The 14,618-nt window shown below is 35.4% G+C and overlaps 1 protein-coding gene across 2 annotated transcripts in view; it reads right to left on the reverse strand.

Moving 5' to 3' along the window:
- Positions 1-14,618, reverse strand: part of TCEA1 (transcription elongation factor A1) — a 40,781-nt gene that overhangs the window by 11,352 nt on the left and 14,811 nt on the right. For both annotated transcript variants that reach the window (XM_072604595.1, XM_072604596.1), the window contains exons 3-6: positions 14,422-14,527; positions 11,050-11,137; positions 5,418-5,563; positions 3,352-3,408 (exon numbers count right to left, since the gene is read on the reverse strand). In XM_072604595.1, coding sequence (XP_072460696.1) covers positions 3,352-3,408; positions 5,418-5,563; positions 11,050-11,137; positions 14,422-14,527 — 397 coding nt within the window. The remainder of the gene's footprint in view (positions 1-3,351; positions 3,409-5,417; positions 5,564-11,049; positions 11,138-14,421; positions 14,528-14,618) is intronic.

Genomic DNA, 14,618 nt, shown 5'->3' on the forward strand with positions numbered 1-14,618 from the left:
CATGGTTACTGTGTATAGATTTCTTTGTTGCTATGATGGATCTGGTTTTCTGGTATTGGAATTCGGCTTTCTGGTGTTTAAATAAATGTTTTGGCTCCGTCTTGCATGTGGAGAGCCTGCTAGATTTTGCGACTCTAAACTGTGCCAGCATGTTCATAGCCGCTGTATGCACTGTGAATATCGCACTGGCGCTACATGTAGAAAGAAAGAGAAAAGTGGAACTTGCTATTTCTCATAACTGAAGTGTGAGGGGAAAATATACAAAAGGGTGGAGGGAACAGTCATTAGATGAACCTCACTCTTATATGAAATAGACAAAGGAAAGTTGAACATATACATCAACACATACAGTTTGGTGCAAAAATACATAAAATTCAACAGAGAATGATAAGGAGGTGACATTATGAGAGGATAAAAATCAGCGGGGGGGGGCAAACAAGAACTAGAATCTAAGGGGTTCTCATCAATTTGGGGAACATCTGAACATATTTATGGTATATGAATGTAACAGAATATCAGTTCACTGTAAGAAATCACAAAATATGATTTCCGAGAATCCTGAGGAGTATGAACTGATGGAGAGTGAAGTGAACAGAACCTGGAAGAACACTAAAAAACAAAAAAAAACAAAAAAAACCCCAACAACTTTTAAAGACTTAATAAATCTAGTCAATGCAATGAACAACTATATCTTCAGAGTGTTTATGATGAAACGTTACCCACTTCTTGACAGAAAAGTTAACGGATTCAAGGTGCCAGAAAAAGACAGACATTAGTGGCTTGCAAATATGGCCACTAAATGGATTCCTTTTGTTTAAGTGTACTCATTACATGGTGGTGTTGGATTTTTTTTAGCTTTCTCTTGGTTTTTGATTGATCTGTTTGAAGGAAAGGCAGGGGGCAGTAATGCAAAAAAAAAAAACAAAACAGCAAAGCACTGAAATATTTTAAACTGCATAGCAGAGAACAGAGCAAAGTTCATTCAAAAGGAAGCACAGAGCTGTTTTAAGAGTAGTGTATATTTTTTGAAAGAAGCAGGCAGTTTAAGATGGAAATTTGCAGTTTACTAAGCAACTCACTTGTGTTCTGCTGTGTACTCAGAATCTCCTTTTTGGAGGGAGAGGATGTTTGCATTCATAATAAAAAATAAAATTAATTTTTAAAATAAATCATCAATTTTCATAGGTTCAATTATGTCGTCTATGTAGATGGATTCCCAAACCTATGTTTTTTTTAAAGGGACCACTAGAAACTTTGGAAAGAGAAATTTTATTTAAATGATGAGGTTGGAAGCCAAAGAAAGTAAAGGTACCTAACGTATAAAGGTTTCTCAATGACTTTATCCAAGAAGGCGAGGAGGGACAGAAGGATAACAAATGATATAGATAGCAAGATCAAGAGAATGTTTTTTAAGGATGGAGGAGGAGATAGGGGCCCATTTGCTGACAGCAAAAAACGACAGATGGGGAAAGACTAGAGAGGGTAGGAATAAGAGTAGAGGCAAGAAAATAGAGAGAAATGAAAGGCAATGGAACTAAGAGGTGACACCATGGCAAAGGCTTACTTCTTGATCAGATAAGAGTACAGAAAATCATGAGAAGTTATCTGGGTGATATAAAATAAGAAGATGAAAAAAGTTCTCATTTAACAGCCTCAGCTTTTTCAATGAAGTACAAGACAAAGTCTTCAGCTAAAATAATGGGGGAAATGCCATGGGAAGCTGGAGGAAAGACAAGAAGGTCTGAAACAACTGCTGATGAGAGCGAAATGGAAAGTGAATAAAAAGAACTAGTAGATTGTCTTGCTGCAGTGAAGGCTCAACTGACGTTAGAAAACATAAATTTGTGATGGACCCAGTAAGCATGGTTTGGTGATTTCCTGCAGCTCTGTGCAGTAGCCCATGAATAGGAATAAAGGAAGTGGTTGATGGGAGTGATCAAGGCTAAGGTTTTAAGGCATGACTGGTAGTGATAGCAAAATGAGTCAAAGGACATGAGAAAAGAGGATAGTATAGTGTTGAACTGGTTTACAAAGGGGTCAAAATATGTAAGAGAGAAGAGTGTAGCCAGTGCAGGGGTGATGGATTGGGGGAAAAACCTGAGAGATGGAAATCCTGGTAAAGAAAAAAAAAGGGCTAGGGTTAGTAAGACATAAGGAAAGATTAGATCAAGAGCTCCTTGACAGAAGGTACTGTCTTTTGTTTTTTTTGTATCCTCAGCACTCAGCAAAGTGCCTGGCACGTATCAGGTACTTCATAAATGTTTACTGACTTGACTATAATCAGATAAAGGAATTTCAGAGTCAAAACATGGAAGAAAAAGATTTGATGGGTTCTGGTTACACCAAAGGTATAACTGTCTATGTGACTGGTTAAAATAAAGGCAGTCTTGAGTAGGTTAAGCAATAATGAAGTCAGGGTATCTGAAGGAATATCAATGTGTTGGAGTCCCTTAGCATTAGGGGAAATGGTAGGGTTTAGTGTGGAAATACTAAATGGCACTCAACTCCCTATGAAAGAAAGGAGAATATCTTGGGAGGCAATAGACAATGGCCACTAGTATCCACATTGGACTATGAATGTGGACAGAGTGAAGCTCAAAGGAAGAGGTAGGAAAGGTCTGAAAGTAGTAAGACTGGTTGGAGAGGTCAAAAATATTCTGACTTCATCACCATCAACAGTGAGTTGAAGGGTATGAGATAAAATATATTCAGTAACTGAAGAGGGTGGTAAGTGAAGTAATATCATTCTGAGCATCATGTCTCAGTGCCAGAAAATGGTTAGAGAAATGAAGACATTTAAGATGAAAGACAGTTTGTCCATTACGCAACAAGTAGGCCAGAGGACACACCAGAAAGGGCAGGCAAATCTGAAGTAGGATAATATTGGTAGAGCTGAGGTGTTTTTACTGAATAAAATGAGCACCAATTTCCTCCCCAAGGGGTATAAAAGCACATAACCAATGTTTCAGAAAACAAGTCATTTTTAAAGATATTTAAACTTGATTTACCTAGCCATATATAAAAGATTTCTTGACAGTACATTTACAGTGAACATAAAAAATTATAGTGAACCTTGCACTGAGGTAAGAAAGAATGAAAAAAGTTTCATTTCTATGTGCCTTACTTCTAAGTGACAATGCATAAAAAAAAACAATGGGAGGAAAAAATGTTGGTGTTAGCCTTAACATCCAGCTCTCACTTTCATTCAAAACAGTCTCAAATGAGGTGTTAAGTTGTGAGATTTCTATTTGACATTTGTGAAACCCTATGGAAGATCTAAAAACTAGAGGATGATTGGTACAGATATTCAACTTAAGCTAAAACTACTCTAATTACATTCTCAAAGGATATCTTCCTCAATCTGAGATCCCAGCTCTTCTTCATCAGCCCCAATTGCAATGTAGTCATCTGAAAATAATTTTTAAAAGTGTGTAAGTCCACAGTTTTCTTAAAGTATTTGAAAAGAATTCCTAAGAAAGAGAAATCTTAGAGTGAAATAATTCAATTTCACAATAAGCATTTATCAAGCTCTTAATAATTTAGAAACCACTGTGTTGTGTTGTGAAGGATACAAAGATGAAAATATGATGCTTGTCCACAAGAATTTTGTAATTACCTGTAAAAATAGTTTTTGTATTGTTATCTCTACCCCCGTCTATCACTACCTCATGTTTTGATCTTTAAGCAGTATTTTCACACATGCTTCTTTCAATATGAAATTATTGAAATGAAATGCTACAAGGGCAAAAATAGCAGACTAGTTAGCCTAAAAGCTTGAATATTATGAAATGTACAAGAAATAATTTCACAACATTGTTTATGATTCTGTAATCAATTAATTTCCACTAATCTTTGCCCCAAAACATCTCCAGGTTGGAAGGGCCTTAGAGGCCACTTAGTTCAACCGAGATATGAACAAAAATCTTCTGTACAACATATCTAACAAGAGGTCATATCCAGGCTCTGCTTAAGACCTCCAGTGAAGGAAACCCATCCCCTCCCCCAAGGCAAACCATTACACTTGGATAACTTCCGTTGTTAGCAAAGTTTTTCTAAGATCAAACCTAAATTCAATTCTGCAGCTTCTTACTTATTGCTTTTAATCCTGCACTCTAAACTCAAGGAGAAAAAAAATATCTAATCCTCCTTTCAAGTGAGAACCCCTCAAATATTTAAAAAGAGTTGTTATATCTCCCTTAAGTCTTTTCTTCTTCAGGCTAACCATTCCCATTTCTCTATTATGACATGATATGAAGGTCTTAATCATCCTGGTTGATTTGTTCTGGATATTCTAAAAATTAAATTTGACACCTAGAACTGAATGCAATGCTCCAAATGCAGTCTGACTAGACATGAGTATAGTGGAACTGTCACTTCTAATCTTGAACACTATACTTTTCTCTTAATTCCCCCTAAGAGCATATTTCTTTTCTTGGCAAACACAATTTTAGTATCTGTATTCTTTAGTAACATAACTAGGAATTAATATTTGGGCAGCTAGGTGGTGCAGTGAATAGAGTACTGGGCTTGGAGTCAGAAAGACTCATTTTCCTGAGTCCAAATCTGACATCAGGCACTTACTAGCTGGGTGACACTGGGCAAGTCACTAAACCCTGTTTGCCTCAGTTTCCTTATCTGTAAAATGAGCTGGAGAAGGAAATGGCAAGCCACTCAAGTATCTTTGCCAAGAAAACCCCAAATGGGGTCATGAAGAATAGGACATGACTGAAACAACTGAATAACAACAAAATATTTTTGTAAAAGTCAATATTGACAAGGCAAAGTTGTCTGCTATTTTCAAAATTGTAAGATAAATAGAATTATGCACAAGTTTTTTTAAAACAGCAAAAATCCTATCTTACATTCTACCTATTTGTCAGTAACAGATAAATGCCAAAAAGGCATAAGTATTGTGGTTCAGTGGAAAGATCATTGGACTTGGAGTCAGGAAAACTTTAGTTCAGATTCTGGCTTTGACAACTATTGGCTGTGTGGCCTTGGGCATGTCACTTCAACTCTCAGAACTCGTTTTGCCAAAGTAGTCAGAAGGTATAACAGGAGATGTTTTAGGGATCAACAGCTACTAGCCACCAGCATCTAGATGGGGTGATAAATGCAGATAGTATGATCCTCAAAGGAGAAGAAATTATTCTGTGATAGTAGCAGAGGATGAGTCTGAGGCAAAAAATGGAAACTAAGAAGTGCTATGACTCTGCCACTATGAATGAAAGAATATGAAGGAAAGTATGGCCAAGACTAGAAAAGGCTAGGGAAGCAATGACATCCAGAAGGAGCCAGATCTTCATCAATGCCAAAAGATGGCAGGAGTAAGAAAGGAAGACATCTAAGATGAAAAAGTAATGTGTTCTGGAGCCAGTGGTGCCAAAGGCACACTGAAAGAACTGGGCAGATCTTACCTCCTGTTCTGAGGGCTGCAGCAAGCATCTCTCGGCACTTCATTCGAACTGAATCTGAGGTGCTTGGTGCCCGGGGAAAAGATGGAATGAAGGAATCAGAAGCATTTGTCTCTTCCTTTCTGTTGCTTGCATTGCTACTGGAGCTACTAAAATAGACAAAAATCAGGAAAAAGTTGTCTTAAAGCAATTTGTTTCCTTGCTATCATTTTCAGTAAAAACAACGCTTTTGGCTTAAATGAAGTAGAACAGAGTATCTGCCATGGAGTCTTTTATGATTAAATATACAGAAACAAAAAGCCTAGAAGTAAGTAGAGGAATTAGGGGATCTTATACCTTTTCTTCCTACTATGAAAGTACAAAGGTTAAAATCATAGTGAATGCATTACTATTGCAATTATATATGAGACCAAACTATATTATGCCAACCCTAATTAGCCTAAGTAATAGATCTCTTAAGTATACTAACATAAAAATTACAATTCATTACAACGTCACACTAAAGAAGTTTGGTCCTCTAGAAAAGGAAGTATTTTAATGAAAAAATAATCAGAAGAGAAATGAGAACATCCTAGCTCTCAATCAGTACTAGATGTACTTTCAAGAAAACAGCATAGAGCAGATACTGTTCCACCCAGGCAGCAGATGAGAGAATACAGTTTAATCAACCCTTTCAGGCGAAAAGCCATAAGTACTTAGATGTGTATAGTGATGGAGGAGAAAAATGTACTTAATGTTTCTCTTCAAAAAAATCTACTCAAAACTAGTATTTTAGTTTAGAATTTAAAGAGTATTTCTCACCCAATTTAACCATACCACCTACTTCAGATGAACTTTTTTTTACTAGATTCTCACCAAGAATAGGTATTCCACAAAGTTCTTTCAAAGTGAGATCATCCGTTTCCCAATTTCAGTTACAATTTCAAAACAGACAGAAACCATTTTACCAATCTAGTCTCCCTTTGCAATTCACTAGTTATAGCATTTAAAACCGCTAGTACTACATGGCAAAAAATTCCTTGCTGAATAGTGTATTTATCAGATCAATGGAGAAGGGAAGAATTCTTTACTAAAGGAGAGATAGAAAGCATTATGAAATGCAAAATGGATAACTTTGATTACATTAAACTGAGAAGTTTTTGCACAACCAAACCCAATGCAACCAAAATCTGGAGGGATGTAGTAAATTGGGAAAGAATTTTTACAGCTAAGCTCGGGGATAAAGGCCTCATTTCTAGAATATATAGAGAACTGACCCAAATGTATAATCATACAAGTCATTCCCCAATTGATAAATGGTCAAAGGATATGAACAGGCAATTTTCAGAGGAAGAAATTAAAGATATCTATAATCATATGAAAAAATGCTCTAAATCACTATTGATTAGAGAGATGCAAATCAAAACAACTCTGAGGTACCACATCACACCTATAAGATTGGCAAACATGACAGAACAAGAAAATGATAAATGCTGGAGAGGATGTGGGAGAGTTGGAACACTAATTCATTGTTGGTGGAGCTGCGAGCGCATCCAACCATTCTGGAGAGCAATTTGGAACTATGCCCAAAGGGCTACAAAAATGTGCATACCCTTTGACCCAGCAATAGCGCTACTAGGACTATATCCCCAAGAGATCATAAAAATGGGAAAGGGTCCCACATGTACAAAAATATTTATAGCAGCACTCTATGTAGTTGCCAAAAACTGGAAGTCAAGGGGATGTCCATCAATTGGGGAATGGCTGAATAAATTATGGTATATGAATGTAATGGAGTACTATTGTGCCATAAGAAATGATGAACAAGAAGACTTCAGAGAGGCCTGGAAGGACTTATATGACCTGATGCTGAGTGAAAGGAGCAGAACCAGGAGAACTTTGTGCACAGCAACGACCACAGTGTGTGAGAGTTTTTTCTGGTAGACTTGGAATTTTGTAATAACACAAAAACTTCTTATAAAAAAAAAAAATCCCAAAGGTGGTTCTCAAGGCAAAATGCCTTCCACACTCTAAGAAATATGGAAGTCACTCACAAAATGTAGTAGATCATGTTTGTGTATATATATGTGTTTGTGTATCATGTTCTGATTTGTTATAGGATTTCTTTCATTTATTTTAGTCTGACTACATAGCATGACTATAGCGAAAATATACTCAATAGGAAAGTATATGTAGAATCTATACAGAACTGTATGCAGTCGTGGCGAGGGAGGGGGGTAGTGGGGGGTAGGTGGGGGGGGATAAAATCTCAATTGTATGGCAGTGATTGTTAGGAACATTAAAAAATAAAAAATAAATAAAAATAAAAAAAAAAATAAATAAATTCCTTGCTGTTCCCTAAAACAATCCAGGGCCTAACTTCCTGATCACCATGAATGGAATGATTTTACCCACTCTGTAAGTTAGTTCAGTCCTTTTCACTTTTTCCTTTAACCTATCAAATTCTACTCTTTACTTCATAAAGATGTATGCTCCTGTTTTTTTCTTCTCTACTTCAAGCATCCAATGTCTAGGTTAAGCACTTCTTCCTCGTCCTCAATTAGCTAAACAGACGTACATCACCTTTCCTGTGTAATTCAAATTGTTTATATATACCCCACATTCTCCAAAAGACCTCTCAAGCTACCTTCCCTCATCATTTCTACTTTACAACACTACCTACTAATAGTTTCCTTCACTCTGAATTTCTCTAACACTCCTTTAACTACTGCTCAGCTGGAACAATACAACAATAATTTTTTCTTCCCCAGATATCTGCCACAAATATTTCACTAGGCATTTACCATATGCTTTCATTGTGTTCAAGCAGAGATCATGAGCATTATATAACTATGAAGTCACAATACCTTGTAATTTGTTTTTTTATAATGTTTTTTTATTCCTTTATTCAACAAAAATTGACTAAGCTCCTACTAAGTGCAATGTACTTATTACACTGGAAAAGAGATGTATTTTTTGGTCTTAAATCTTTTATACATTGTATATTTAATAACAGCTGACACTGCCAGGACTGGAAGTGTAGCACAACGGATAGAGTGCTGGACTTGGAGTCAAGAAGACTTACGCTCAAATCCCATCTCTGATATTCCCTAGTTCTGTGAATATAGGTAGTCACAACCTATGTGCCTCAATTTTCTTATCTAGAAAATGGGAATTAAAATAACTGTAATACTTGAGTAGAGCTACTGAGAAGACCAACTAAGAATACATGTAGAAAAACCCAAATTTTCTCATCTACAAATGAAGAGATTGGATAAGATAATCTCTCTAAGGCCCTTTCCAGGTCTAAATCTACGATCCTGTGCACAATAGTCCAAATCTTCTCATTTAAAAAAAAAACTATAATATAGAACAATTCTGCAACTTTATGGAACAACACCCATTATTATTTATATATGGCCCTTTAAAAATTACACAACATTTTATAAACATCAGCTTAGCATCTGATACTATCAGTTCCAAGAAGCATATCTCCAAACCAATAGCTAAAAAGTGGCATAGGCAAGTTTTTAATCCAGGTCTTCTCGCAAGAAATAAAGTCTTCTCTTTCCACAATACTAAAGTTATCGACATACAGTAAATCAATGTCATGGTTTAGAATGAAAGTTTCCAGAAAATGAAGGTCTGTGTGTTTAACTTAGAACTCGGTGGATTCTACATGACCAATACTTTAGAGAACCTAAAACTTGGAAGGAACCTCAGATGCCATCTAGTCTAATAATGAACGATCCTAATAAAAATCAAGAACAGTAATACCTAGTATTTATATAGCACCTATTGTGTGTCAGGCACTGTGCTAAATGCTCAACAAATATCTCTTAATCCTTACAAGAACACTGGGAGGTAGGTGCTATTATTATCCACATTTTACAGATGAGGAAACAGGTTAACTCTCTGGCCCAGGATCACAGTAAATGCCTGAGGACAAATCTGAATTCAGGCTTTCCTTATTTCAAGTCTCCTGCTCTATCCACTGCACCAACTAGAACATACTAGACTAAATGATCTCTGAATTTTTGCATGGTCTCTGAACTTTTGCTTAAAGATCTCCCAGGACAGCCTTTCCAGCTCTGGGATAGCTCTAATTTTTTGGACATCTTTTTTCTTCACATCAAACAAATCTGCCTGTCTGTTCCTAGTTCTACTCTCTGGTATAAGCAAAACAAATTTGATCTCTCTTCCACTCACAGCCCCTCAAATACTTAAATATATTTATCATGTCCCTTATTTTTCTTTCCTCCAGACTACATAGGCCAGTACCAGTTCCTTCACCAATTCACATATAGTATATTCTCCATTTCTTTTATCTATTTATTTAGCTTTTTATGAATATGTTCCATCTTATCTATATCTCACTTAAAGTTAAACAGGACTAAACACAATACTCAAGCTACAAGTCAAACCAAAACAGATTATATTGAAACTATGAACTTTCTTCTGTCAAAACATTATTCTTCTCCTGAAGCAATATAGAACAGTATTAACTTTTTTAGCTAGTATGTCACTCATAATGAACTAGTAGTCCACTAAACTCCCCAGATCTTTTTTACAGTAACTGCTATCTACCCAAATCTCCCCATGCTCTAATTGTCAAGTTTAATTGTTAATTCAAGTATAGAACTTTATAATTATTCCTACTAAATTTCATCTTACTCAGTTTGGTCCCTGATTCTAATGGCTGATGAAGAAATGGAAAAACAGTGAACCCAAATTCTGGTAAAATGAATGGAACTGGGTCTGTTATTCACAATAAGAAATGGCAAATGAGAACTTCAGGGAAAAATAGGAAAACTTGTATGTATTGTGATAAAGAGGAAAAAAGAAAACAATATCCAAAGCCACAATTACATAAATAAGAACACTATCAGAAAAAAGCAGTTGGGATTTAGCTTAAATGATCAATCTTGATGTCAGAAAGCTGATCATGAGAATTTATCACCAGATACAGAATGATACAGCTACTTGCCAAATACAAACACTACCAGCTGATTTTGTTTGACTGCTTTTCTCGGCTATAAAGAGAGGTCTATAGGGGTAGAAGAATAGGGAAGTGATTGGTAGGAAGTGACTATGGCTAAAAAAAAACCAAACCCACAAACAATCTATAATACTTGAAAAAAAAAAAATAAAGTGATAGATTCTGTCCTAATATCCTTATTTCCAAGGAGAGAAAGAAAACAAGGAAACAAACAGGAAACAACTGCAAAGCTGGTTCACTTCAGGATACAAAATGAGTTACAGTATAATTCCTTTATGTCTATCTACCCCTGAACTTTAAAGCTTTAAAAATTTTGAGAACACAGAGGAAAACACCAAAGATCATGACAGTATAGATGAGCAGGTGCACATCCAAATCCAGAAGTGTCTGAGTCAGAGGTGATCACAGGATCTCCTTCTGCTTGATTATTACACTGTCCTAAATGTCTACACCAGATCTGAAACAAGTAAAAACGCATTTTGTGATAGGCAACAACACCCCACGTCCACAAGAGACTCAACAGAAAAGAACAGTACGGTTTTGGGAAGTAAAGCCATATCGGTACACACTACATTAAGGCATTGATAATCCAGTAAAAATATTTATAGGGAGTATTATTTCTGCACAATTAGGTAAACACATTTAAGATCAAAATACCTTTCTTCTTTTGCTTCAGGGCTGTTCTGGGAGGAAATAGCAGGTTCTTTTTTCTTTTCATCAGAGTCTTTATCAGTAGAGGGTCCATCTGAAAATGTACAAAATAAATGAACTTTAGCCATTTGTTATAAAGACTGAAATACAATCTTTTTTACGAATGCTATTTGCTGAAAGGGGAAAGTTCAAATCTTGAGCATTAAAGCATAACTATAAATAGATGAGATTTATCCCATCTTTGATCAAGTTATTCTAGTATCATAACACTGAGAACTGTCTCTCATGTCTCTACTGGCCAAAATAATTTTTTACTTGGTTATTTCTTACTAAAAAATGTTACCCTGAATTAGAATGAACATTTGCATGTTTTTGCATAAAAATGGTGGTAGTAGAATACTACAATTGAGGATGAAATTGAATAAAATGCAGCAGTGGTACTGAAATAAATATATCTACTCTACAAAAAATTATTAGGTACCTACTATGTGCTAGGCACTGGAATAGAAAATTAATCCCTTCCTACACTCAAGGAACCTAAATTCTGCTAGGGAATATAACATTTACACAGATAAGTGTAAGATCATTTGAGGAAGAGTATTAAAGATTAAGGGAATCAGAGAAGTCTTTTTGTAGGAGATGGTACCTAAGTTGAGCCTTTAATAAAGGATTTTCTAAAGACTTTAAAAGACCAAGGTGATGAATGAATACGGTCTAGTGACAGGGGAAAGACTCTGAAAAGGAAGAAAGGTAAGAAAATATTAAGTTCAAAAAACCCACAAGCTATCTATATTCTATTGGGATAGACTGGCTAGAATATCATACGTGAAAAGGAATAAGAAGAAAAAAGTATGGAAAGATAAGCTATGGCTTTTTATTTTTATCTCATAAAGAAAGCTATGATATAATGGAATACTACTGTGCTCTAAGAAATGATGAACAGGAGGACCTCAGAGAGGCCTGGAAGGACTTATATGAACTGATGCTGAGTGAAATAAGCAAAACCAGAAGAACATCATACAGAGTAACAGCCAGTGTCCAAGACTGTTTCTGATAGACTTAGCCCTTCACAGCAATGCAAGGACCTAAAACATTCCCAAAGGACTCGAGGCAAAATGCCATCCACATCCAGAGAAAGAACTATGGAATCAGAATGCAAAATGAAGCAGATTATTTTCTCTTGTGTTATGTTTTGTTTTTTTTTCTCATCGTTCCCATTCGTTTTAATTCTTGTATGCAACCTAACTAATGTGAAAATGTGTTTAATAAGAATGTACGTGTAGAACCCATATAAAATTGCATGCCGTTTCGAGGGAAAGAGGGGAGAAAGTTTAAGACTTATGAAAGTAACTGCTGAAAACTGAAAACTAATTTAAAGAAAGAAAGCTATCTTTAAAGAAAGCTATCTTTTAAAGAAAGAATCTTGAGGAGAATTAAATGGTCATAAGCTCTAGGAATACTGTTTTGGCAGTTGGGTAGAAGATGGGGTCAAAAGCAGAAAGAGCAAATGCTTTCCTCCAAAGGAATCTTAAAACAGGAGGCCATTTTAATAGTTCAGGTGAAAGATGAGGCCTTATTAGAGAGGCAGCTATGGTGAAAGAGACAATGTAGAGGCAGATCTGACAAGACAAACTGAATAACTAACCACCAACATAATAACACCTAACATTTACAATGCACTTTATTGTTTGCAAAGTGCTTTATATATACTATTTTCAGTGAGCTTCACAACAATCCTAAGGTAGGCACGACAAATATTTCATCCATTTTATAGAAGAGGAAATTGGGGATTAGAAATTCTAAATGATTCGCCCATATAGCCAATTAATTAGAATTAGTATCTAAATCTTCCTGACTCCAAGGCTAGCGCTCTATACTTTACAAAGGGGAGGAAGGGATAATGAAGAGCCAAAGATGACTCTGAGGTTGTAAACCAGGGTAACTAGAATAACTGTGGTGTTCTTAAAAACTCAGAAAAGTCTAGAAGAGAGGCAAATTTACAAAGAAAGATAATGAGTTTTGTTTTGGACACACTGACTGAGATGTCCAACAGACAACTGTTAATGTGGGAATGGAAGCTCAGGACAGGATGAGGTGTGGAGGAATAATTTAAATTTTAGAACTAAATTTAAAGACAAATATGTTTTAAACCTATCAAGAAAGACATGTTACTTTATAGTCACATTTAAAAAAGAAAAAAAAGATCTTACTCAAATTAAGATATATGAAGAATCACAATCAAAAGATTATTACAGTAAAACTCAGCAGCAAAACACAAAAAGAAAATCTGTAATCCTCTGTGTTGCTTTACAGGAGATATAAGCTTTACTTTTAGAAATGCATACACACTATAAGGATAGATCAAAACTTCAACTAATTTTCAGTTGCAAATCTGAAATTAATAAATTCAAATCTTTATACAGGAAGATTAACACAATTTTTAAATTGCTTATAAAGATACTCTTTTTTTTTTTTGAGATTATTTTTTTTTTTATTTAACTTTTAACATTTATTTTCACAAAACTTTGGGTTACAAATTTTCTCCCCTTTTTATCCCCTCCCCCCCCCCAAACCCAAGCATTCTAGTTGCCCCTGTGACCAATCTGCTCTCCCCTCTATCCTCCCTCCCTGCCCTTGTCTCCGTCTTCTCTTTTGTCCTGTAGGGCCAGATAGCTTTCTTAACCCCTTAACCTGTATTTCTTATTTCCCAGTGGTAAGAACATTACATCTGATCCTAACACTTTGAGTTCCAACTTCTTTAGCTCCCTCCCTCTCCACCCCTTCCCCTTGGAAGACAAGCAATTCAATATAGGCCAAATCTGTGTAGTTTTGCAAATGATTTCCATACTAGTTGTGTTGTATAGGAGTAACTATGAAGATACTCTTTAAGAAATTTCTTTTTTAAAATATATTTTATACATTTATTTTTTTTATAAAATTTTGAGTTGCAAATTTTCTCCCTTCCCCCTCTTTTTCTCCCTCATTAAGACAGGCAATTTGATATATGTGCAATAATGTAAAACACATTTCTGTATTAGTCTAACATAAAGCAATTTCAAACTTTTTTAAAGAATACCTCTAAAGTTAATTTATGCTTTCACTCTTCTTCCAACAACTTAAGAGTAAGAGGTATTTTTAAAAACTAACTTTCTTCTGACCAAGAGTTTTTTCAGGCTATATACACAGGAAAAGATAAAAATGAAGTGTTATTTAATTTTTAACTTAAAAATTTAGAAAGTCAAGACCACCATTGTTACAGATGTAAAACAACAGTATTCTTTAAGTTTAGAGGAAGAAAAACATTGCAGTTCACAGAGAAGAAAAGGACTTAATAAACATTGACAAAAGAGAGGAATACAGATCATTCTGATACAATACCTAGCAACTTCTTCCAGGATTTGATGAGAGACTTGGCTAAGGATGTAACTTCTTCATCTGTGCTCTGCTTGCGTATCGCATTTACTGACATTCCAATTCTTGTGGACTGCAAGGCAACCACAAAAGTAAACTTATTTGTGAAAACTATTGCTTACTAAAAATAAAGTTTCAAATTTCACTCAAATACAATTCCTTGC

The sequence above is a fragment of the Notamacropus eugenii genome, chromosome 4 (genome assembly GCF_028372415.1).
Source record: "Notamacropus eugenii isolate mMacEug1 chromosome 4, mMacEug1.pri_v2, whole genome shotgun sequence".
NCBI classification, from domain to species: Eukaryota; Metazoa; Chordata; class Mammalia; order Diprotodontia; family Macropodidae; genus Notamacropus; species Notamacropus eugenii.